This window comes from Dermochelys coriacea, chromosome 1, assembly GCF_009764565.3.
Source record: "Dermochelys coriacea isolate rDerCor1 chromosome 1, rDerCor1.pri.v4, whole genome shotgun sequence".
Taxonomy (NCBI): domain Eukaryota; kingdom Metazoa; phylum Chordata; order Testudines; family Dermochelyidae; genus Dermochelys; species Dermochelys coriacea.
Genome location: NC_050068.2, coordinates 152,898,992 through 152,924,707, shown reverse-complemented (window position 1 = coordinate 152,924,707; position 25,716 = coordinate 152,898,992). Strand labels below are relative to the sequence as shown.

The following is a 25,716-nucleotide window of genomic DNA, read 5'->3' as shown; positions in this document are numbered from 1 at the left end:
GACTGGGGACCCTTAATCTAGTTCACAGATAGTTGGGGTTCTGGAAAATGTGTCAAGCCCTGTGTAAGATGGGACAAACATGACTAAGTAGATGGGATGGGTGGAGATGGGTAAATGGGGCCAGGGTGAGTGAAAGGAAGAGGGTAGAGGGTGAGTAGATGTGGTTGAAGAGAAGAGATTGATGGGATAAATTAGAAACTAAGTAGACTTCGTGTGTGTGTGTGTGTGTGTGTGTGTGTGTGTATGTGAGAGCAGTTTTGAGGGGGAGAAATGGGAGAGAAACTGAAAATAGAGGGGCTGAGCAATACATGACAATGTATATGGAAGCAAAAGGGATTTGAAATGTTGGCAGATGGGGGAGAAAGAAAAGAGGAAATGGACTATAAACAATATTTGGGCGGGGGGGGGGGGGAAGACAACAGAAGAGCGAGCCAGGAAGGGTAAGACTTATGAGAGATGTAAACTCTAATATATAAAAGTGTGTGTGTGTGTGTGTATAGTATTAAAAATTCAAAGTTGATTGATATGTTACTTAAGTATAGTGCATAATAAGTAGTACGCACTTATTTTGTTTTTTTAGGTTCTGTTTCAGGAAATAATCTCTAGTCAAAGAATCCCTGTACAATGTTTAAGTCCCATTGAAATTAAGCATGCGCTTAAGCTGATCCTGAATCAGGCCCTTAAATTTGAAGGGACATGGTAGCATAGGCGTTTTTCTCCTTGTCTAGTAATCTTACTCAAGTATCAGAGGGGTAGCTGTGTTTAGTCTGGATCTGTAAACGTGGCAAAGAGTCCTGTGGCACCTTGTAGACTAACAGTCTGTTAGTCTAAGGTGCTACAGGACTCTTTGCTTACTCAAGTAGCATCAGGTAAATTTTTCAAGACTTATATGGTCACTGTAGCTGGAAAGCTTCATGAAACGAGTGCTGGATTTTTTTTGAAGGAAGAGATGGTGGGAACTTGCTATACGGTGACTGGGAGATTATTACGGTGTACAGGGCTGCATATAACCTTAAAATAAATTCAGGTAGAGTCTTATCATTTCACAGCTATTCTTGAAGTGTTTTTCCTATCAAAGAGTGAGTGCTAGAATGTGCATTCACTTGTGTTTTTCCATTTGTACGTCCAAGGACACACAGTAGCAGGGTTAAATTCTTGTAATCAGGCTCTGCAGTTTGGCATGATTAGTCTTGCATTGACTTAAAGTATCAGAGCTGCTGAAATTAATTTTATAAAAGTCATTGCAGAAATGAAGCTTGCATTGCTATCTGATTTTTAAGGTTACTCTTTCAAAAGAGTATGTGCTTTTGATATCTAAAGGTGATTCTTTTTAAAGTCATGGAAAAACCCTGAATTAAAGAGAAAGGTAAGTATACTGTGGCATTTCTACGGCTACTTGTATGGTGAAGTGCCTGATTGGATGCTGGCTAAAAATTGAAGGCCGAAAATTTGAAGATGTGCTTGGTTTTCAACTTGACTGCTGGGAAAGTTGCTGTTTTACAGCTGACTGTAGCAAAATTAGATCTAAAATAAACTATTTTTTGTTTGGTTCAGAAATCCATAAGGATATATTATTAGGAGATAGAAATTGAAGAGATCAGAAATGAGTTATTTCACAATAGACTCTGTTTTGTTTTTAATTATTTTTAGGTGATTTTAATAGTGCAGAAAACAACCAAGATCATTTTCTTGAAACCTCAAAGGAAAGAGATGCTCCAACTGAGAAATATTATCTGGAGAGACATTCTCTCTATGAAAATATAGGGGACCAGTCAACAGAAGATATCAGTCAGCATCCATGCCCACGTCTGGATAGAAAGCGTAAACACTCTGGCGAGAAAGTACAGAATGGGGCCAGCCAAAATGAAAACTATGTGGATGAACTGCAGGATGAAGCTGTGTCAAAGGCAAAAAAGAGGAGGAGCTCCAAAGGTAACCCCATTGCTTTGGTCTCCCTTAAGGAATTTCTTGTGAAAGGAGTATCCCTATGAATTAATGTCTCCATTTATGAACTTGATAGTTACCAATCTGAGCACTGTCATTTCACTTAAAATAATCTCTTGGTATCTGAGGGTAAAGCACTAGTCATTGGACACTGTAGCCATAGCAATGCAAATGACCCTAGTGCATGTGACCCTTAATGACCAAACTTTTTAAAATGCATAGTGTGGTGGTAAAGCTGAGACTATATGCCCCGCAAGTGAAATGTAGCTTTTGTTTTAAGTTGAGGGGGCTTTTTGATTAATTTTTAGTTATTTTTCCATTAGATGACTGGCCTGAGAGGGAAATGACAAACAATTCCTCTAACCACTTAGAAGAGCCCAATTGTAATGAGGTGACCAACCTGAAGGTGTGCATTGAATTAACAGGGCTCCATCCCAAAAAGCAGCGTCACCTGCAGCATCTTAGGGAACTATGGGAGCAGCAGGTGTCACCAGAGAGATCCCCATCCGGCAAGTTGGGCCGGCAAAGCAGGAAAGATTTAGCTGAGGCTGTTCAGCCAGAGGCCACTGCAAAGGTCAAAGACTGCACAGAAGAAAGGCACACCAGGAAAAGGTCAGAGGTCAAAAGCAATAGAAGTTGGTCTGAAGAGTCCCTCAAAACAAGTGACAATGAACAAGGTATGCAGAGACTACTAGGGAAACATCAGCTGGCATAGCATTAGTAGTGATGCATGCTGCCACCACTCTTAAGGAATCGTCAGCAGTTTTTATAGAAGTCCACATGTATAAGGACTTACAGCTCCACTATTTAAAAAAAAAAAAAAAAAACAAATAAAAAAAAATCACTAGCTAAAATTTGTCAGACGGGGGTGCGTGTGTGGTTTTTGTTTGTTTGTTTTTAAATTGTGGTTTAAATGACTTTAAAGTTGAAGCTTTGTGTCTGCAGATGTTTTGGCATTCTTATAATTCAGGAATAGTTCTGATTTAGGAAAAAAAAAATCTCAGGTTTAGTCCATGTAAAAATACTTACTGTATGTATAGCTAAATGGATTAGTGCTTTTTGGGTATAATTAAAAACAAACAAGAAGTCCAGTATGAGTAGCATGAAGACTCTGATTCTCTGTCATGGGAATCTGCTGTTCCATCAGGTTAAGAACTACTGAGTTTTTCTGCTTTCTCAAAGGCTTAGGCAGTCAAGAGTTTACCCCTGTTTTTTTCCCTTAGTGCGGTCTGCCTGTCTGCTTTCTCTACAGACACGCCTGATGAACTGCCCTGACATTGCTCCCCAGTGTTCTTCCATGCGCATGCGCTGAGCTTCCCTCAGTGACTCACTGAGGGCTCTGTTCTTCAGGATATTTTGCTAGTTCTCTCCTGCTCCTCTAGTTCACTGTGCATCTTAGGCCAGGTCCATGCTGTAAACTTACATCGGCATAACTACGTCACTCAGGGTGTGGAAAATCCACACCCCTGTGTGATGCAATTATATCGACCTCAGCGCTATGTTGATGGGAGGGCTTTTCCTGTCGACATAGCTACCGGCCTCTCAGGGAGGTGGATTAAGTATGCCGGCAGGAGAAGCTCTTCACTGAAGCGCTACAGCTGTATCACTGAAGCATTTTAAGTGTAGACCTGCCCTCAAAGGGCTCCCGAGAGGTTGTGGTGAAGGGGGGGGTTTGAGCGAATCTAGGGATTCCCCTTGACTAACAGTATGATTCCTCCCCACTTCCACAACTGCTTCAATAGCTGAGCAAGGCCCAACCAGCAGCATCAAAGGCTCCTGTTCCTGTATTTAGCTCCACATGCTGGCAGTCTTCTCCTGATTGTTTTATTACTTCATTCTGGTGCCTTCTCCTAAGCAGGACTGTTTCCCCGCTTACTCCAGTCTGGAGTTTGCTCACTTCTGTTATTTCTGCTCCATCATCGTGGCAGCCAGCAAGTGTTGAGCCAGTGGGTGGAAGAGGTGTGCTCCCAGAGACCTCCCCTGAACTGTCACAGTGGCCAGCTTCAGCTGCCCACAGTATTCCAGGGAGGGGCGAAGCAGTACGGCTCTTACCCTGTTTTTCTGCCCCTCCCTCCCACCATTCACCTGCTGCTTCATTTTTGTCTTCTCTCTCCCCTTCCCTGGCTGTCAAACCTCAGGTGATTAGTTACCTCAGTCATTTGAGGAGGCATTGCTTCCACAAACCTAAGCAACTTAAAATCTCAGCTGCACTTAGATATCCTCAACATGCTTTGTGCTGCCTTGACTGGCATCCTGAAAACCCAAACCATGTGGCTGTTTCTGCTTACAGACCCTCCACATATTCTCACATAGCTCTTCCTTCTCCCTCCATCACACTCTTAAAAGTAGAGGATGAAGCTCTTCTTCTCCCTTTCAGGATTTGCAGATCAAAGGCTGTAAGTATTGCCTCCTTCCCCCCTCCCACCCCCAAGCAAATCTAGTCTGTTTTTTCTGAGGACTCTCCTAGATGTAACTAAGGCCTGGTCTACATGAGGAAATTAGGTCGATATAACTACGTTGCTAAGGATTTTTCACCCCCCTGAGCGACGTAGTTAAACTGGCCTAACCTCTAGTGTAGACAGCACTATGTCGATGGGAGACTGACCTAAGTACTTACTGCCTCTCAGGAGGCAGATTACCTACGGCGATGGGAGAATCCCTGCCATTGCCATCAGTAGAGTCTTCACAGAACTGCTACAGCTGCAGTGGTGCAGCTGCATTGCTGCAGTGTTTTAAACATAGACAAGCTCTAATATTTGCCCCAGTTCTTGGAGGATGAAGAGGAGCTTCCCACCTGCTCTGAGCACTCTGAATCAGATGTCCCAGGTTGCTTGTTCACTAACAGACTTGGTTGATTTGATACATTTCACCCTCAAGATAACCAAACCTGCAACTCAACCAACCCTCAGCTAGGACCCCGTCACGATGAGGCATAGGAAAAGCTGCTCCACTTGCCCCATACCGAATCTCTTGAGAATTGCTAAGGCCAGGTGGTCCAACAAAAAAGTCCAGTCAATAAGATCTCTAAAATGGTATCCAGTCCGATTGGATAAAGTTACCAAATAGTCCCAAAAATTATCTTGTCTATCCTTCATCTCAGTCAGGATTGTTCACGGTGGGGATGGAGATCTTGATGTTAATCGATGGGGTAGGTTTTAGTGGACCTGAAGTTCGACAGCTGTCTTAGAAGAGTCAGAGCCTCTTTTCTATTACTTTGTGAGCTACTGTGGTGTGTGTGGCACTGGCTCAGACAAACCTGTCCATCTTCTGCTCCTTCTTGTGCTCTCAGAAGAAGAGGTCTTCATAGAATCATAGAATCATAGAATATCAGGGTTGGAAGGGACCCCAGAAGGTCATCTAGTCCAACCCCCTGCTCAAAGCAGGACCAAGTCCCAGTTAAATCATCCCAGCTAGGGCTTTGTCAAGCCTGACCTTAAAAACCTCTAAGGAAGGAGATTCTACCACCTCCCTAGGTAACGCATTCCAGTGTTTCACCACCTTCTTAGTGAAAAAGTTTTTCCTAATATCCAATCTAAACCTCCCCCATTGCAACTTGAGACCATTACTCCTCGTTCTGTCATCTGCTACCATTGAGAACAGTCTAGAGCCATCCTCTTTGAAACCCCCTTTCAGGTAGTAGTCTTGTAGGACTCCAAAGAGGGGAGGCCAGAAAGCTGGGTTCTATAATGTTGATGCTAGCTTTCCTTTGCAATGCCTGATATGATATTGCCAGATCTTCTCTTCTCTTTAACATTTTGGCTTGAAGAAATATGTGGTTTTAGATTCCAGTGCTATTTCCAGAGGCATCCTGGCGCCCTTTGACAATGTGAAACAAGAATAAGCCCTTAATAGCACCTTAGACCTGATTTAAATTATGCCCGACCCACCCATTCTCAAGAGACACTTAAGGGCTTTCAAGTCATTTTTGCTGCAACTGTTACTTCCATCCACACTGAACTGTAAATTCTTTGATTTGTTTTTCTCCATTTACCAGGGCTTGGAAATTCTTCCCCATCATTATCTAGATAGGCCTCTCCATGCACAGAAGTTGCATGAGGAGAAAGTTGGCCGTAGCTCTTCTGATCCAATAGTCCCCCAACTTTTCTCATGATTCATGGATCTCAAGCAAGTTTATCTTATATGTCCCTGCGACCCAATAGCTTCCATGTGTTGCACTGCTGGGGCAATTGCAATTGGGAACAAACATTATCAGCTCCAGGCAGTGCCCCTGGACATGTCATCCTCTTTGTGGGGTTTGTAATGGTGATGGCCACCTGGGGAGCTTGACTGAGACAACGGGGCATCTAGATCTGTCACTACATGCGTAACCTACTGCTCAGTCATATGAAGTGACGACAACATGCTTGCCAAATTTGGTCCAGGAACATCTTAGATTCATAGAACATGACCAGAAAAGCTTCCTTATCTGATCTCAAGACTCGTGCATTTGGGAGCCCTGTTCAAAATCAACCTGGGCCTCATGGTTTTTCCAGAGGAGAAATTTGACCAAATTCTAGCCCACATCAAGCAATTCCCCAGGCCCTTCTAGTCAACAGCATGCCAGTACTTTCAACTGGTTGGCACCAGGTGGCCTATGGGGCAATTCCCCCTTCCTGATCAGGCACTGAAGCTTCCAGACTTAAGATATGGACTGTCCATTGAAAGTCCCTTTTTAATGATGGTGTCTACTCCATTTTCTCTTCTGGGGCGGACCTTTGCTAGAGCTATTAGCAATCCGCATGGTGACCAATGCTGGCTTTTCAGGATAGGGAGCGCAGATGGGTCCTGATGTGGGTGAGAGCAAGTGGTCTTCCCAGGAACCCCAGCTCAGCTTTAGCCTCCTGGAGTTACTGGCAGTGAAGAATGAAATAGACCTTGTTTCAAGAGTCCCTCTGAGAATTGCAGCTACTTATATGGAGGATAATCACAGAACCACTGTGGTTTATTACTGCCACGTGGGCAAGACAAAAAAACCCAAAAGAATAGAGAGGCCAGGAGGATTCTTCTGTATCTAGAATACCAGAATCTACCCTTCAGTCTTGTACATCCACAGCAAGTCCAACAGTCTGCCTGGCTCAGCAGTTCTAAGATGGATGCTAAACTAGTGACCATTCAGTCAGATTACACAGAGGTGGTTCCTTTCACAAGCAGACCCATTTGCAACTCAGTCCACCAAAAAGAGAACCAAATTGGCGCCAACATAGGGTCAATACCTGGTTATTCCCTTGTCTGGGTGTCTGAGGATATTCCTGTCCACTCTTCCCCTCAAATTCAGAGTGGCCAGAAAGATCAGACAGGGATGGAGGATTGATCACCCTTTGGTGGCCCTGTATTTCCCAGACTGATGTGCATGTCTGCTGTGGATACTGCCAATCTCTTGTGACCTTATTCACCAGGGCCCTTTAACTCGTACAACTTGTAATAGTTCATGTGCTGATGTATAGATTTAGGATCTTTGTGATTATCAGTGGGAAGTTTGTGCAAAATTAAAGAGTAGAACCTAGCCTTTATTGTAGTAACTAAACTTCATTTGATCAGCACCTTATTGTTGCATTCAGCATCACTCAGTGGGAAGACCTTCTGTTTGGGACCACTGCTTTTTCAGCCTCTGTCTTTTCCTTTTCTGTCCTCCCTTTTTGTGTTTCTCTCCCTCTTCCCCATCTCTGAGAGTCTTCTCTATTCTTCTATCTCTATTTATTTATCTGCAGCAATTCCTAATTCCACCATCTTCTCACTGCATCCCCATTCAGTTTTATTCTCACCCTCTCTCCCCATTAAAACAACTGGTGATTAAATAGATAATGATGACATTGAAGGATGTTATTGGGCTTTACACGTTACACGAATGAGACTATTTAGGGGAAGGAGAGTTTGTACCTAAGTTACTGTTTCAGTCTGTCTGCAAATTCAGGAAGACAACACCCCATTGGTTATGTGCTGTTCATGTTTGGAAGGTTTTCATAGCCCAGAAACCTAGAAACTTCAAAATATATATATATATTTTTAAAGCATAGATTTTTGCATCATATGGGCCAATAAATACATCAGGTAGGCCAGATCTGGCCCATGGGCCATATGTTTGACACACGTTTGGCCATTTTACTCTCAAGAGCTGGTTGACTTTTTTCTCAAATCCAGAAAGCCTGTGCAAATTGAGTTTATATAGGTAACTGAAAGAAGACCAATCCCGAAAGAGATTCTGAACAACCTACTAGATGGCTCTCCTAAGACTCTAGATTGAAGTGCAGGTCTCTATCCTGGGTGCCACATGTCCTCTCTATTCTAGTTCCAGCTTGCTTCATCCACATTTCCCTTTCTGAAAGCATCATCACTTCAGACAGCCCTGATTTGAGGCCCTTGGGAACAACAGAGCCTCAGTGATCGGATGACCCTAGTAATTATAGGTTCATCAGCCTAACACTGAACCCAGACAGCTCCTCCATTATGTTGTTACAAGATTTGTTTTAATAGAGAACTAAACAAGAGCAATGTAATTGATGCTAATCAACATTTGTTACTTTGACAGGATATCTTTTTTTTTTTTTTTTTTTTTTTTTAAGATGAGGTTACAAGTTTGGTTAATAAAGATATTAGTGTTGATGCAATAGATTTAGCCTTCTGTAAGGTGTTTGACTTGATACCACATGACATTTTTATTAGAAAAATACCCCAGAACGATATAAAATTAACATGGCATATATGGATTAAAAACTGGCTAGCTGTTAGGTCTCAAAATGTAACTGTAAATGGGGAATCATCATTAGGGTCCTACCAAATTCACAGTCCATTTTGGTCAATTTCACAGTCGTAGGATTTTAACAATCATAAATTTCATGATTTCAGCCTGAAATTTCACAGTGTTGTAATTGTAGGGCGCTTGATCCAAAAACGAGCTGTGGTGCTGGGGCTTTGCAGTACTGCCACCCTTACTTCTGTGCTGCTCTTTCTTCAGAGCTGGGCAGCTGGAGAGCGGTGGCTGCTGCCTGGGAGCCCAGCTCTGAAGGCAGAGCCGGAGTCAGCAGCAGCATAGAAGTAAGGATGGCATGGTATGGTATTGCCCCCCTTACTTCTGTGCTGCTGCCTGCAGAGCTGGGGCTTCAGTCAGCAGCCGTCACTCTTTGGCCACTGAAGGCAGCGCAGAAGTAAGGGGGCAATACCACAACCCCCCTAAAGTTACCTTGCAGGGACACCCCCCTCTCCCCGGGGCAACTCCCTTTCGGGTTAGGATGCCCAATTTGAGAAACGCTGGTCTCCCCTGTGAAATCTGTATAGTATAGGGTAAAAGCGCACAAAAGACCAGCTTTCAAGGGGGGAGACCAGATTTCACTGTCCGTGACATGTTTTTCATGGCCATGAATTTGGTAGGGCCCTAATCATCATCCAGTGGTCTGTTTCCAGTGGGGACCTTCAGGGATCGGTTCTAGGCCCTATGCTATTTAATGTTTTTATCAATGGCTTGGAAGAAAATATAAAATCATTGCTGATGATGTTTGTAGCTGACCCAAAAATTGGGGAAGTGGTAAATAATGAAGAGGACAGGTCGCTGATTCAGAACCATCTGGATCACTTCGTAAACTGGGTGCAGTTTACATTAAAAATTAACATTTAAAACATTAAAAGCGTTTTTAATATGGATAAATGCATCTAGGAACAAAGAACACAGGCCATACTTACAGGATAGGGGATTCTATCCTGGGAAGCAGTGACTCTGAAAAAGATTTGGGGGTCATGGAAGATGCAGCTGAACATGAGCTCCCAGTGTGATGCCATGGCCAAAAGAGCTAATGCAGTCCTGGAATGCATAAATGGTAATCTTGAGTAGGAGTAGCGAGGTTATTTTGCCTCCGTATTTGGCACTGGTGTGACCGCTGCTGGAATATTGTGTCCGGTTCTGGTGTTCACAATTCAAGAAGGATGCTGATAAATTGGAGAGGGTTCAGAGACGAGCCACAAGAATGATTAAAGGATTAGAAAACATGCCTTATAGTGATAGACTCAGAGCTCAATCTATCTAGTTTACAAAGAGAAGGTTAAGGGGTGACTTGATTACAGTCTGTAAGTACCTGCATGGGGAACAAACATTTAATAATGGACTCTTCAGACTAGCAGAGAAAGTTGTAACACAATCCAATGGCTGGAAGTTTAAACTAGGCAAATTCAGACTGGAAATAAGGTGTACATTTTTAATTGTGAGAGCAATTAACCATTGAACAATATACCAAGGGTTGTGGTGGCTTCTTCGTCATGGAAAAATTTTAATTCAAGGTTAGATGCTTTTCTAAAAGAGATGCTATAGGGATTATTTTGGGGAAGTTTTGTGCCTGGTGCTATACAGTTGGTCAGACTAGATGATCACGATGGTCATTTCTGGTCTTAAAACCTGTGGATCTAGGAAGAAGAATTGCAATCTCTCTCACTTCCCCCAGTGATTCAGAAAGTGGTTCAATAACATCTGACTGAAGTTTTCCTTCTTTGTAGCCATCAGGATGGGAAACTTTTGTTCCCTTTCATCAGACAGCTTTGCTTTATTTTTTTCCAAAGAAGGTGGTTCAGAGGTCAGCCCCAATTCTGTTCCTAAGAGAAATTCAGATTTCTGTTTAAAATTATCATGTTCTTTGCCCTCACTTTATCCTAGACCTCTTTGCACCCTAGAAAAACTACACACTTTACATGTGAAATTCTACTTCTGTAGAACTAAAGCCTGAGGAAGCCCAATGCTCTGGGAAATGTAGAAAGGGGATAAAGCATCACAATATTTTGTATGTAGATAGTTTATTTAATTCATCTTCCAGTTTTACAAGGCATCTAATCAAAGTTGTCTTGAAGATCTAGTTGCTCACTCCATTAGGAATCCATCTACTTCATAGGCAGAAAGTCACAGCAAGCCTATTTCAGAATTATTTGGAAAGGGCTAAAACACTGACATGCTGGTTTCTTCATCCTTTGTTGTCTTTGAGGATAGAGTCCTTTGAGTCTTCCCTCTATGGTCTCCGCCAAAGACCCTCTCTGACTGTCAGATGCTTGGACTAGATGGTGGGATGTGTTGCTTGAGGATTATTCTGTTCATTCCTTTTCAAGCATCTGGTATTGCCTATCTATTGCCTACGTGGACCATTGGTCTGACCAAGTATGGCCATTCTTATGTTCTTTAACTAGAACACAAAATATCTTCCCCTCCCAACCTCTTTCTCCCCCTCCCCCCCCAAAAAAACCCCCAACCAAACAACAAACCTCTTGCCTACCACTTAAACTTGGAAAAGGCAGAAAAGCCCAGCAGTTCCCAGCCTGAAGAAGAAGGTGAGTTCCCAGTCAGATAAGACAATTACAGGTAAGGAAACTAATTTTGTCATTTACACCCACCAAAGCCAGGAAATTCACAGTTGAGACTTTCTGCTCCTTGTTTTGCCTTTTGGGCTAGAAGTTCCAGTGTGTAGGTTGCATATCGGTACACCGATAGGCCTCTGCAATACCTAGGCACAATAGTGATAGAGACTTTCCTGTAGTGGTTTTATCAGACAATTACAACTATTTTAAACTTAGCATCTTTACATTTTGAATGTGGAAATTTAAAATATTAATGACTTGAAAATGTAATTGGTGAGTCTGTTAAACAGGAAAGGAGTTAGTGTTAAGTGTTAACTATGCATTTTCCTCTCAACACACCATGCAACATGTAATGCCTTTCCTCCCATTCAGGACTGCCTCTATTCATGGTCTCTCCGCCAGTGAAGAGCCTTTCATCCACCAATGCAAACAGCAAAAGGCAGACTCAACCAAGTTGTACTCCAGCCTCGAGGTTGACTGCCAAACAGCAGAAAATTAAAGAGATCCGGAATACAGATGTGCTGTGCACAGATGAAGAGGAGGATTTCCAAGCTACATCCCTGCTGCAGAGATATTCTGAGTGTGAGAAGCCATCAGGGAAACGTCAATGTAAAACCAAACACTTGGCACTACAGGAGAGGAGAAGGAGGTCATCCCTGACAGGCGATGACACCACAGATATTGAAAACGCTGAAGATAAGGTACCTTTATTTAAACTTAATCATCCACTAACCACACAGAGTGTACAGCAGAGCCAGCCTACTCAAGCTAACATGTTGTGGTGCCATGTACAAATACAGGATACCCTCGCTGTAATGAACCCATTGGGATCCAAATCATTTGTTCATTAGAGCTAGGGGTTCTTTATAGCGGAAAAAGTTCTGCCTCCGGGGCAGGAGGGTGGCTGAGATTTCCTCCAGCTATGCTGTCAGCCCTCGCGGCAGGGGTCGAGGTGGATCTAGGGATCAGGGTCATTCTAGCCAAAGGGTCATTATTATGAAGGATGTTCTAGCAAAGGTGGACTGTAATTTTATTCAAACTCCTCCCCCTTTTTACTCTTTGCATATTATGAATTTGTTCTCTTTGTCTATCTGAGATAAAGCCTAGTGCGGGCATAAAGACTGAGCAGTTGTAAATTTAGTAACAGTAGTAGATTTTTTGTAATGAGAACAGAAATGGAATTCTTAACTGGCCAAATATATTCCCATCAGTGTATTGTTAAAAAAAGAGGGGGGGGGGGGAAATCCAATAATGATTTTGACAGGTCACAGTAACAAGAAGATTCAGAAAGTGACCAGAGCCTACTTCAGACTGTGACTCTTCACCAGCCAAATCATATGAGCAGAAGCTGTATGATCGCCTGCAGCAGACTTCCTCATTATTACCTGTCTCTCAGCCCTCGCAGTTGCAGATTGCAAGCACCCCTCAGGAGACCACCCCAAGTCGTCCCATGCCGCCTGAAGCACGAAGACTTATTGTCAATAAGAATGCTGGTGAAACTCTTCTGCAAAGGGCAGCTCGTCTGGGATATGAGGCAAGAATCCCTTTTAAATACTCTGAATTGAGATGCGGGAGCTGTTTGCTTTCTTTTTAAAAAAAAAAAAATCTTATTTGTACACAGGACTAAAGTCACTTTGTAATTCTAGTTTATGTAATCCTGGTGCACTGATGAGGCAGCTACAAACAGATTTGTAGTTTATGCATTTTTACTCCTTTTTGGGGTGTTGGTGGTGATTATTATTATTATTATTTTGCATTAAAGCATCATTTAATTTGGATGTTTACAGTGATGGTGAGGGGCAAAAGCTGGATAACTCTCTTGGTTATAGAGTGTTCAGCGCAGGCCTAAACCTGTGGCGCTGTGCACCCTGAACTCCTGTTACAGCCTGTTGGGAATGGAGGGCCATGCAGGGCCTTGAGAACTAGAGTCCTCCATAGGAAGGTTTTATAAGGGGTTGAAACCCCACCGCTATATTATCTGACACTGTACAAAATCACAAATATAATGTTCCGTGTGGTATATGGAAAGCTTTAATGAGCTGTGGTTTTGCTTTCCTTTTCCTAAGGGCATGTAATTTACAAAAGAAAATGGACAGCTTTGATATTTTGAGCGTGAACGTAATGTTTGGTGTGTCCACTTGCGTGTTTGGATATATTGCAGAAAGTGTTCTGAATGTTTTTTAGAGTTTGACGCTTCTCAGCATTTATACTGCTCTAAACAAACAGACTTGTCTTCTACAAAAATCAGTTGTTGAAGCCACTATCTTTGCGGTCTCAGAAATATGGTTTTATTTATTGGGGGAGGAGAAAATATAATGGCATTTTGTAATATCATATTAGGGTCCCAATCTTATGAAGTATTGCTGTGACAAAAGTGGTTCATCACAAGTGTGATTACTGATTTGATGGTATTAGAGCAGGGATAAGGAGCTATAAAACTTGACCTAGCTTTGAAAGAGGCAGTTTGGCCTGGGAGCTTGGGTTAGACAGAGGCTTGCTCCAGTTTTGAAGATTGAGTCAGCCTGGAAGCCAGGTTTCAGCAGAGGCCTGTCCAGCTTGAAAGATTTGCTCTAGCCCATAAAGATTTTGTCTTGTTTGGAACCTTTGTTTAGGCAGAAGCCTGTTCCAACTTTGGAAGGCTGAATTTAGTCTGGAAAATCTTTCATTTAGCCTAGACAAACACATTTAGCCTAGACAAATCTAGTTCTGGGTTTTCTTACTTTAGCTAGAAGTTATATTATTATGAAGTTGCTGTGGGAATCTTCATAATTTGCATTATTTCTGTTCCCATGGAACCTGAAATTTTAAATGTAGGAGTTTTTTTTTTTAATGCTCCAGAGTCTTTCTTGCTCTTGCAGTAGCTGAGTCTCTGAACCACAGTTCCCATATCAGACTGCTGTGTGACGCTCATGAGCGCTCTGAGTCGTCTCATTGAAGCCAATGGGACTACACATGCATAAGTCTGGGTAGAATCAGGGCAGGGCCGTCCCTAGCAATTCTGGGGCCCTATGCAGCCCTGCCGCAGGGTTGGGGCCCCAGGCTGCTGCGGGGGGGGTGTGTGGAAGCGAGAGGGCTGGCTCCAGGTCTCTGCGGGGTGGGGGGTGCGGCGGGGCTGGCTTGAAGGGCAGGGAGGAACCACTGCCCAGCATTCACCGGCAGTACAGCTGAGGCCGGGTCGCTGCACTCTGGCTGCTGGTGAGTGCTGGCCCAGCCCAGCTGCCGAGCTCAGGGGAGTGGGGGCGGGGCTGGGATAGGGAAGGGGCGGGCCGGAGCAGCACGCAGCTGCGCAAGACACCAGGAAATTTGGTGCACCAAATTTCCTAGTGCCCTACACAGCTACATACTTTGTGTATGGGTAAGGATGGCCCTGAATCAGAGCCTAAAACTCTCTCCTATAGTAAGATGAACAGGCTCCGGGTAGCGCTTTTCTCAAGTGGCTCCCGGAAGCAGCAGCATGTCCCCCTGCTTCCAGCTCCAATGTGGAGGCGAGGCCAGATGGTTCTCGGCCAATGGGAGCTGCGGGGGCGGTGCTGGGGCAGGGGTAGCATACGGAGTGGAGCCCCCTAGCAGCCGCTATGCATAGCAGCTGGAGGGGGGACATGCTGCTGCTTCAGGGAGCTGCGCGGAGCAGCCCCCCGACCCTGCTCCCAGCTGAAGTGCCAGAGCAGGGCAAGCCCCAGGCCCCACTCCCCAGCTGGAGCTCGAGGGCCAGATTAAAATGGCTGGCAGGCAGGATCTGGCTTGCGGGCTGTAGTTTGCCCACCCCTGATCTAGAGAGCATATGTCCAACTATACTGAGAGAACTCAGTGTATCATTCTGTAAGTCATCAGCAAATAACTCCAAATATATATTTAAAAGACACTTCATCTGTCTCTATGCAGGACTAGCTCTGTGATTTGCAGAGCTCTGTGCAAAGCAAGACGACAAGGCCCTTTTTTAGCTTCCTCTCCACCTAGGACCAGGTCCTCCTTTTGTAGTCCATGTTCTGGGGCTGCATCTGCTGAAATAAATTATATGTGCATGGAGGGAGTCTTCAGTAGACGTATAGTTGAATGATCATAGCATAAGTCTAAGAACCCCATTATGCTTATGTTACATCTAACTCTTATTTGCTCTTTGTACTCAGTGAAACAGTAGGAGAGGCTCATTGGAAAATTGGAATTTAGCTTCATCCAGAAAAATTATTGGAACTCCCTTTTCAGTGTCCTTGTAGATAGAGGCTCTCAGTTGTCATTACTCATTCCCTTGCCAGTTCTGCGCAGCCACATGACATTGAAAGTGGGGAGGATTCCTTCAGGTTTATAATGGTATGTCTACACTGCGATGATAAACCTGTGGCATCGCATCTCAGAGCCTGGGTCAGCTAACTCGGGCTTGGGTTGCAGAGCTAAAAATAGAAGTGCAGATGTTTGGACTTGGGCTGGAGCCCAGCCCCTGAGACCCTCTTCCCCTCATAGGGTCTCTGAGCCCAGGTTTCAGCCCAAACCCAAATGTCCAATTTATAGCCCCACCGCCTGAGCTTCACAAGCCCAATTCACCTGACCCAGGCCAGCCATGGCTATGTGATAGGTTTTTTTACTGCAGTGTAAACAAATCCAAATAATACTGAAGGGGGTACAACGCTGATGCAATATTTTAAATGAAGGCAATGTATTTGACACTGCTTACAAGCCTTTGATAAAATTATTCTCTCCCTCTATGCTTTCTTAGCAGGTAATGTGTTTTTGTCTTCCCTCTCCCACAACACCTTGCCATTCTGAATGATGATTTATAATCCTGCCATCAGACCCTGTTGTAGATGACTAGTGTAAAGAACATGCCTGGAATTTCAGAAAGTTTAGTGGTTTATGTTTGGCAGCAAAGGGGTCTCTTTTTGCAATAGGGCCGAGTAGCATTGGAAGCTCTAGAATCTTTGCAAGCCCCTACCCAGATTGTCCACTTGCTTGTCTTCAAATGAAGGCTTACTTTACCTCCTTGACCATATTTGAACACTTTCAATTCTAATTCTTGCGTAGTACAGTGTAGAGGACTGACTGTCACTTACCCTGGATTGGAGTATTTATTTGTGTATGTGAGTGTGCGTGAAACAGGGATAAAGTATCTAGTGATAAATCTGGCTATCATCTGGGCAGATGTGTAGCCTGGCTGCAGCCAATAGGGCTACGTAAGCAATAGGCTAAAGGAGTAGGTTTTGGCCCTATGTCTTTAGGGTCTGATCCAAAGCACATTGATGGGAGTCTTTCCATTGACTTCAAGGCGGTTTGGATTAGGCCCTTAGTTAACTAGGATATTAGTATTATCAGTACATTCTGTACCAGATCCATTAAATAAATATTTATTTAAATGACTTAAGTACAATTTTAAGTACAATCTTTTTTGCTGCTGCTGTTGTTGTTGCCTGTAGGGAGCAGAAAGCCACACACTAAAGGCTTGCGTACTGAATTTGATTTGAGCTCAAATACTCCTTTTCATTCTGCTTGGTGCTTTTAGTTCGTGTTTGTACCTGAAAGTTTTCAACAGTCTTCGCCCTAAGTCAGTTCAGGATTACATCATGCCAGGAGAGGCAGCAGCATTAGGGAGACCCCTGATAGCTGATGAGTGGAGGGCAATAAATGCAGGAGGAGCCTGGGAGAAGAGGACAGAAATTCCCCTTGGGGACTCTCCCCATTATTTCAGTGGAGACAGAGGATGGGGTTTGCCTCGTTATGGATCATGCAGGAGGTTTGGCCTGAACAATCTGTGGATCCCCATGATGCCCTGCAGGCTAGGACCATCTTCCCAGAGCCTTGTGCTTCTGTGCCACCTCTCAGCCACACGTTGTTCTCCCCTAGTCCCCTTTCCATGAGGCTGCATTGGAGCTGTGCTGGCTGCTTCCCCTGGGTTTCCCCCCATAAGGTCGAGAAGAGGCTACCTCCATGGTGCAGAGTGGCTCAGCAGAAAAGGGAATCCAGACTTCAGCTGTGTTGTTTTATCCAGTGGCTTCCACACTGGATTGGGTGGAGGATAATCCATATAGCCATCTGCAGGTCTAGGGCGAGAGAACATGTTGCACAGAGAAAGCTGACCTGCATTTTCATGTGGAAAGGGAGAGATTTCCATTAAGATCTGGGAATGGGGGGAAGATCTGCCATCTTTATTTTAAATGTTAAAGTTGTGGTGGGCATCTTGCTTACATTTTATAATGAGGATGGAATTAAAACTTAAAGCTTTTTAAATATGTGGTGTTTTCCTTAACATTACTATTTACTATTTAGCTAAAGAAACTGCAGGCAGTGAAAACAGCTATGGTATAGCTTTTGCTGGTGGCAAGCTAGCTGGTTCTTTGGATTTATTATGCATGTGATGTTCAGATCACTGGTTTAAATGGGCCACATGAATATGTCTAAATTAGGCCATGCGAGCTTCACAATCTTTCTCTAAGGTTAAAGAGAAGGAGGCTTATGAATCCAAAATGTTTGTGCTGCCACTTGTTCATACGTTCAGCAGTGATGGTTAAATTTTCTACGAGCTGAGTAAATGATGTTAAAAAAAAATGTTAATGAGGCATATAATTAATTAACAATGTAGTTTTATGGTCTTCATGGTTACATTTTGTGGTTAATAACCTTCTTCTTGTTGCCTCTTAAGATGAACTTGTCCAACAAAATTAGCTTTTGGTCCAGTAAATGTTTTGTCCTAGAAAGTCTTTCCTTTTTACAAAAATAAAAATAAAATTAATAAAAACTAAATTTGGAGGCTTAAAAATTGTTTTAAAGGGTAACTGCATTTTAAAACTACAGCTCAATATTATAGGAACTGCTGTTAGCTAAAAGTCAGCTAGTTTGCAACCAATAACGGCTTCGTACTTAGTCCAGTAAGTGGGCTACATGCTACTCATCTTTTAAAGAGGATTGTGCCACATTCCACCTTCGAATAAGCACATGCAAATCTGAGTGCATAATTTGGCCCATTGTGTTTGTGTGTTAACTATATACAGTTGAGCAGTATTATATTTGAAACCAACATTATTAACTATTTTCCTGTTGCAGTGGAAAAATTACTATAAAAGAAAATGGTTTGTTGTAGCATTTATCAATCCCTTTTATGATGTCCCTTAAAATGTGTGTCTGCACGCACACATGAATTTCTACCAAAGTAAAAACCCCTTAGTCTGAAAATTTTCAATCAACATTTTTTATGTTTTTAAAGCAAATTCAAGTTCCAGAATTAATTATACAGACCCTTTCAGGTAGACGTGGGGGAATTCAGGTAAAGACCATAGTTCTTTGATTTTGGCCTTCAGAATTACTAATAGGAACAATAAAGCTTTTGGTTGGTGAGAAACCAGACTGCTGAGATCGAGGTAAATTGATCTGTGCACCAGCAGTAAGTGGCTGATGCACTTGATCCCAATGTCATGTGACTGGGTTTCTTTCCATGGCTGGGATAGACAGCTCATTAGCTTACTGCCATCCACTTTAGTCTGGTTAGTGAGGGCCTGCTAAAAGAACAGCTTCATGCTGTATCCTAGATACCAATTCTCAGGTCAGGTATACCAAGAGCACAGATTATTGTAGGGTTTCTGGTAGATTTTGAAACTGAAAGAATATTATGCATTGAGCCCAGCATTCTATTTCTTTCTGTCTGAGAAAGGAAACTACCCCACAATGCTTCCAAATAAACATGCGGATAGTTCACTGCTTGACCTTTAAAGGCAGAGAATGCAAAATTAATGGATTGCAGCTAATCTTAGAGCACATGAGCTATTTTACTTACTGCATCATTTGTTTGTGCCTCTCACGCAAATAAATGAAACTTGCACTATTCCCAGATTTTTGGTTGACTGATGGAGCAGTCATTGTTTCAAGGTTGCATGAGAGCACAGAGCTGAGGATGGCCTAGGCCTTCAACCATGGTACATTTGACTGCAAGATGAATTGTGTTAAATCCACATGGCTTCCCACAGTGATAGGTTATTTATTGGAAATGAGCATCTGGCTCTAGTTCTGAATGAAGAAAATCACTATGGGTGAAATTCTAGCTCCATTGACTTCATTGGAGCTAGGATTTTCTTATGATTAGTTTTCTAATGGAAACCATTGTCCTTCATGTCTTTACAAACTTTCTTTATCAAGCTAACATTGAATGCATTGCTGCTGTGCTTGGAACATTTTCGTATAAATATTTTAATACACGGGATAAGATTAATAACCTTTCTAACAGTTTACATCAAGCAAATTCTGAGGAAACAGAAGCCATAATTTAGTGTGAAATGGGTACATCCTTTCTCTGTTTTCTACCATTAGTTAATGCAGAAAATCCCACTGGTGTGCATAGAGATCTTAGTGCTGCGCAATACAATGTTGCCTTGCTTGTGAAAAAACAGCGGTCTTTGACTTTTTTTAAAATTTTACTTCTGTGGGGATGAGAGCCACACGATTCTTTCCTCCTCCCCCCCCACTCTCTCTCTCTCACACACACTTCTTTCCAACCTGAGACAGCCCATTCAAACAGAGATAACCCAAACATGTTAAAGGTATGCACATCTCCGCAGCAACAAATAACATGACCTATCTATTCTTCCCCCCCTTCTCTATTTTCAGGAAGTGGTTCTGTATTGTTTGGAAAACAGGGTCTGCGATGTAAATCATCGTGACAATGCAGGTTATTGTGCCCTCCATGAGGCGTGCGCCAGAGGCTGGCTGAACATTGTGCGACATCTTCTAGAGTATGGGGCTGATGTTAACTGCAGCGCTCAGGATGGAACCAGGTTAGCAATGTTATAGTTACTAAGATAAAATAACTAGTGCTTTGTGGCACATTAATGAACTAACACATGGTGGGATAAATGTCACATACGTGGTATTAGCTGTTTTGAAAGAATGATTAAAGAAAATTAATTTCTCCAAAAGTTGGTGTCCTTTCTAGATCTATCACTCTTTGGTCTTGTAAGTTCTGGAGTTAGCTAAAGTTTATACACAGGGAAATTTAGAACTCCTGTGAAATAGTTACACCATGTTTCTTTAGAGTAGCAGCCGTGTTAGTCTGTATTCGCAAAAAGAAAAGGAGTACTTGTGGCACCTTAGAGACTAACAAATTTATTTGAGCATAAGCTTTTGTGAGCTACAGGTGCCGCAAGTACTCCTTTTTCATGTTTCTTTAGCACATCTGGCCTCTGCCAATTCTTCTTTTTTTTTTTTTTTTTTTTTTTTCCCTGTTGTCCAAAACTGATGTGAGAGAATCTTCACACTCCTGTCACTTTCTTTTCCACTGTGGGAGACACATTTTTGTATTGTGGCTTGTTTGATTTACCGCTTGTTTTACTTATGAATTTTAATAGTGTTTGATATACTGGTATTTTTCTAGGAAATAGTATACTTTTCTGGAGTTTTCTGAAGTTTCAGAGGAAACGATACCTGAAGGCTATGATCCTCTTTATACGTTCCACATCCTTTATTTTTGCTAAAGTTGTGTGTTTGCTCCATTAAAATTTGTGCCCAGCAACTCTCTCCTATTTGAGAGCCCCTCTTGCATTAGCTATATTTGTGTGTCTTGATACTCTAATTTGATTTATTTTTAATTTAAAACAAATTCCTTTTAATTTAGCAAACAAGATTATTTTTAAGGTAGGTCTGTTCCTTTGGTGTTTTGAGTTGATGGTTCCTCTGCTGGCATATTTTGCCTTCCTCAAAATCCCCATATGCATTTAGTTCCTGTTTTGAGTAGATGTTGAGCCTTTTTCTGTAAGTGGGGGTTGAGGAAGTTGCCATGCATGATTTCTCAAGCTTTGAATGTATATCTTTGTGCTAAGAAAGTTCTTTATCTAATTTAATCGTAAATGGTTCATCCTCTGATCTGGAGACAACTTTTCTTAAATATATTAAGGAGCATGATTTCTTGGGGGCAGGTTACTTTATATTCTATTTCTTTTAAAAATCCTAGGGGGAAGGTGCTTCTGCAGGTAGTTAACTTGAATGTTTTATCAGATCCCACCTTCTACCCAGGACATAAAATTAGCATAACTGTGACTCTGTCTCTCTTTTTTTTGTTTTTTGTTTTTAAAGTTTTTGCATATCAACTTGAAATAGTTGGCAGGAGGATTCAGAAAAACAAAGCTCCAAGAGTCCTGCTAGAGATGGTCCATTAGAAGTCCATGATGGTCTGTCATTACCAGCCCATCAGTTTGGAAAGATGTTTCTGGAGAAACATTTAATCTAGGGCTGAATAGTAAAAATTCCTTTCCCATGATCCACTTCTTAAAAATACAAAGGGGAGAGAAAGGGGGAGATCTTAAACATCCAAACAAAAAACCCTCCACCAAACTGTTTTCTACCATCTCTGGGACTCCCTAAATCAGTCACGCCATAAAAAAGAATCCTAAATGGTTTCTAGCTCACTTGCCAGAATAATCCGTATAGAAAAATGACTTAAGAAAGTTTCCAAACAGTTGTTAGTATGTATAAGTTCAAAGTCACAAATGGAGATTATTCCAGTTATGACAGGGAAGAAATATTAGTACATATGACTAGCTCTTGAGTGCATATTCCTTTGACGTGTTTTGGAAAAAATGTGTCTTAAAATACAATTTATCATCATCTTGTCTAACAGCTTACTCATAGGTGTTGCCCTCAGAAATCATCCTGTGGTTCCCTTTGCTTCCTGGTGGCAGATTCTCTTAGCTGTTTCAAAGGCTTCTGAGTAGGAAAGCGTATTCCAAATCAGATCTGCCTGGGTTGTTTCTTGGAGTTCAGCAGGATACAGAGCACAAGTTTCTGTGAAGGATTCCTTAAGGAGGATCATCTCCTCCTCCCTTTTGGCTTGTATAGCCAAGCCTGTATCTGAGTTTAAGATAGTGCTGGTCATAAGACAAATGCCATTTCTCCCTTGGAGCCTGAACTGTATTTTTCCCTAAAAAGAAAAGGAGTACTTGTGGCACCTTAGAGACTAACAAATTTATTTGAGCATAAGCTTTCGTGAGCTACAGCTCACTTCATCGGATGCATTTTCCACTGAAAACCAGAGAAACAGATAGTGCACGTAGATGTGTCACTGTGGGTTGGCCTTAACAAACTCACTTCAGCAATCTGATGGAACTCTGAGAATCATTGGTTGGCAACATCAGCGTTCCCCGTCAGAGGGCAATAATGCATATTTAGTTCAGTAAAAAATAAGGCAGTCAACATTTTGTATTTGACTGCTGTTCCTGATCTGATAAGTGGAGAACATTACTCAGTAGCAGAAGAGATGAAAAACACAAGGTGGCTGAGAATCTCTCTTCCCCCCCCCCCTTTTTTTTTTTGGGCACATACAAGCTTACAGGGAAAAATACAGGTTTCAGAGTAGCAGCCGTGTTAGTCTGTATTCGCAAAAAAGAAAAGGAGGACTTGTGGCACCTTAGAGACTAACTAACAAATTTATTTGAGCATAAGCTTTCGTGAGCTACAGCTTACTTCATCGGATGCATTTTTTACTGTAGCTCACGAAAGCTTATGCTCAAATAAATTTGTTGGTCTCTAAAGTGCCACAAGTACTCCTTTTTTTTTTTTTTTTTTTTTTTTTGCGAATACAGACTAACACGGCTGCTACTCTGAAACCTGTAGAAAAGATTGAGATCTTTAAGGCTCTCTCTCTCATCACAGATTCTGTGGTCAGTTCTCTAGGACATTAGACTCACCCTTCACGGTCAGTTTTTTGTTCTTTTAGCAGCTGAATTTAGTCAGTCCTCTTCCTAAGGACTATGCCAAAACTGGTGTCCTCCTATGCTTTTTCCTGTGTTAATCTTGACAAGATGATCTCCTGTAACAGCTAATTTTACTAGAGGAACTTCAACTGGAGTAGCCACCCTCCAAGCAGGTTGCGCCTCATATGCTCTATAGGGTAGCCCCTTATATAAAGGTATGTATTTAAATAAAAATATGGCACAGAGACACTATAGTGCCTAATCAAATAACAAACTACTAAATTACAGGGCTACCGTTGCAGCAAGGGAATTCTGATGGCGTCGTAAAGACTGAGCACAAAACTTGAATAGCATGTGTATTGCGAGCACCCAGTGATGGAATTATAAACCCCTGCTTGCAAATTTCCCTAATTTAAGGGGAGAGAAGAAGAGGTGATACCTGGGAGAGAATCTGAATCCATGCTTTTGTGTAGGATGCTACTGCTTTGGCAGCCCACCCCTGTTCCAAAGGGAGGGGCCTCCTGCCTTTGTAAGGGCTTGTCTACACTCAGGTTGTACCACTTTAATTGTACCCGTAGGTATAGGTAGCAATTCCTTTTGAAATTCCCATAAAATAAATACTTTTTGGGAGGTGGTAGTGAATAAAGCCCTGTATGGGGATGCCAAGGGAACTTTTTGTAAAATAACTATTTCATGCATTCTGGTGTATCTTTATAGACCAGAGGTAAAAGTTGTCATCCCTGGCAGAAGTACTTTAGCAGCTTACAGAGTGGGCAATAAACTCCACTAGAAACAGGAAATCTCCTTATAGCTCCCCTTCATCAGTATAAATATTAGTACCTGCTTGTGCCTTTACACTGTTTTGGTAGGGACTTCATTTGCTAACCCCGTATGCTTACAGTGCTACGACTGTCTATATTTTATTCTCCCATCTTTCCTCCTCTTTATCTACCCTATCTCTAGATCTATTTTCCTCTTGTTCTGAGTGGTGTACTTTTTCCATTTCTCATTTCCTCCTCCTCCTCCTCCTCCTGTGTCCCTCTCAACCTTTCCCTGTGTTGTTCCCTCCCCTTCTTCATGGTCTTTTTTTTTTTTCTCAAGCCACCTTCACTTGTCATTCCTTCTACTTTTTTTTTAAAAAAGCAGCCTCCTTACCTCCCTCTCTCTCACCCAACTGCGGGCAGCTGCGGGAGACAAAAAAGAGGCGCTTCTCCGTGGCAGGGAGGGTAAGGAAGCTCAGATGGTTCTGCTTGCCACTGGGGTGTGTGCGCGCAAAGAAGATAGGGCTCTGAGGCCCTGAAGAGCAGCTGCTTCCTGTGCAGGCTTCCTGCTGCACTAAAGTAGGGGAAGCAGTTCCTCCAGGTCACTTGCTGCGGGGGTGGGGGGGAAGGGAATTAGACAGCTGCTCTGCACAGCAAGCTGCAATCATCACAGGCTGGTAGCGGGGAGGAGATAGAGGAGCAGGGATGGCCCTCTGAGCCCATTGCTCATAGCCTCAGCCAAGCTGCCCCCAGAGGAGTGACACTGAATGCAGCAGGTGTTCTGATCTTTCCTATGCTCAGTCAGACCTGCTGTGACAGACCTCTTCACAATCTGGGTGACCCATGGAGCAGGAGTAGCACGCTTCCATAGAAGAGTACAGCAGATCTGATGCTGCTTCCCCTGCGGAGGCCCCCTCAGGGCAACTACATTGATTTAGTAACACTAGTGCAACTTTTGCACAATGTTCCTTGTCTGGACAGGCTTTGAGGAACATCTCAGACAAACCACTTCTTTAAAACATAGTTAAGATTGTAAATAAATATCAAAAATAATTGTTAGAAAATCATAAGACACTGAAAGCCAAAGAATTCAAAGTTTAAGGCTCCAATAAATCACTAATAGAAAATTTGTACTTAATGTCTGCAAACAGTCTAACTCTGACCTGCTATCAGTGTTCATCCCCTCTAGCCAGCAAGTATCTGTTTTAGTCCCCTACGGGTACCAGACCTTGTGCATTTTCAACATAGCAGAAGGGACAACCTCTGAACTATTATCAATACAGATGTATACAATAGCTCAACAATCACATATAGGCCAATGACTCAGACTTCAGCTTCTCTTCTTTCTATGCATGTTCTTACACCATGTTCATTACCATAGTATTGGAATGCCTTCTAGTAGTACATTAAGCCACTTGGCTACACATCTTTCACATGTTGTTTGTTCTCTTGTTCTCCCCAGCAGGAAAAGCGTGGGTAGTGGAGTGTCTTGTTTTGGTAGGGTTTTATATTTGGTTGTCTCTTTTTAATGCATGTTGCTATGTGTTTTGGGTTGGAGAAAGCCAGGTCAAAGAAATGCACCTTGTGTTTGGAGTGAAAAATGGTGAGGTTTGTGGTGATCCTTGCTTTCTGGGGGAGTTCACTCCACTGTCTCAGACCAGCCCTTGAGAAAGTTCTGTCTCCAGCATAGACAGGCTTTGCGCTTATTGTACAGAGTTCTGTTGCGCCAGAGGAGCGTAGAAGCAAGAAACTCCAAAATTTCTTCTTCTCCGTAACAGCCTCAGCTGCATGGGCCACCAGAAGCAGATTGAACTGGTTCTCTGCTCACTACGCTACAGACTTGAAACAGGAATTACTGGGTGATGTTCTGTGGCCTGTGTTATGCAGGTCAGAGTTGATGATCATAATGGTTCCTTCTGGCTTTAAAAATCTATGATATGACATAAAATACCATATCAACTTCATGGTCTTAATCCTCATTTTCAAGGCATTCATTGGTTTGGGGCCAGGATATCTAAAAGTTCTCA

General features: G+C 42.6%; 1 protein-coding gene across 8 annotated transcripts in view; it reads left to right on the top strand.

Moving 5' to 3' along the window:
- Window positions 1-25,716, top strand: part of BCOR (BCL6 corepressor) — a 69,102-nt gene that overhangs the window by 36,581 nt on the left and 6,805 nt on the right. For 3 of the 8 annotated variants that reach the window (XM_043505820.1, XM_038387116.2, XM_043505809.1), the window contains 4 exons: window positions 1,651-1,932; window positions 11,641-11,969; window positions 12,665-12,802; window positions 19,852-20,018. In XM_043505820.1, coding sequence (XP_043361755.1) covers window positions 1,651-1,932; window positions 11,641-11,969; window positions 12,665-12,802; window positions 19,852-20,018 — 916 coding nt within the window. Of the gene's footprint in view, window positions 1-1,650; window positions 1,933-2,267; window positions 2,622-11,640; window positions 11,970-12,532; window positions 12,803-19,851; window positions 20,019-25,716 lie in introns of those variants that run through there. The other 5 variants (XM_038387111.2, XM_043505797.1, XM_038387105.2 and 2 more) reach the window with 3 other exon arrangements.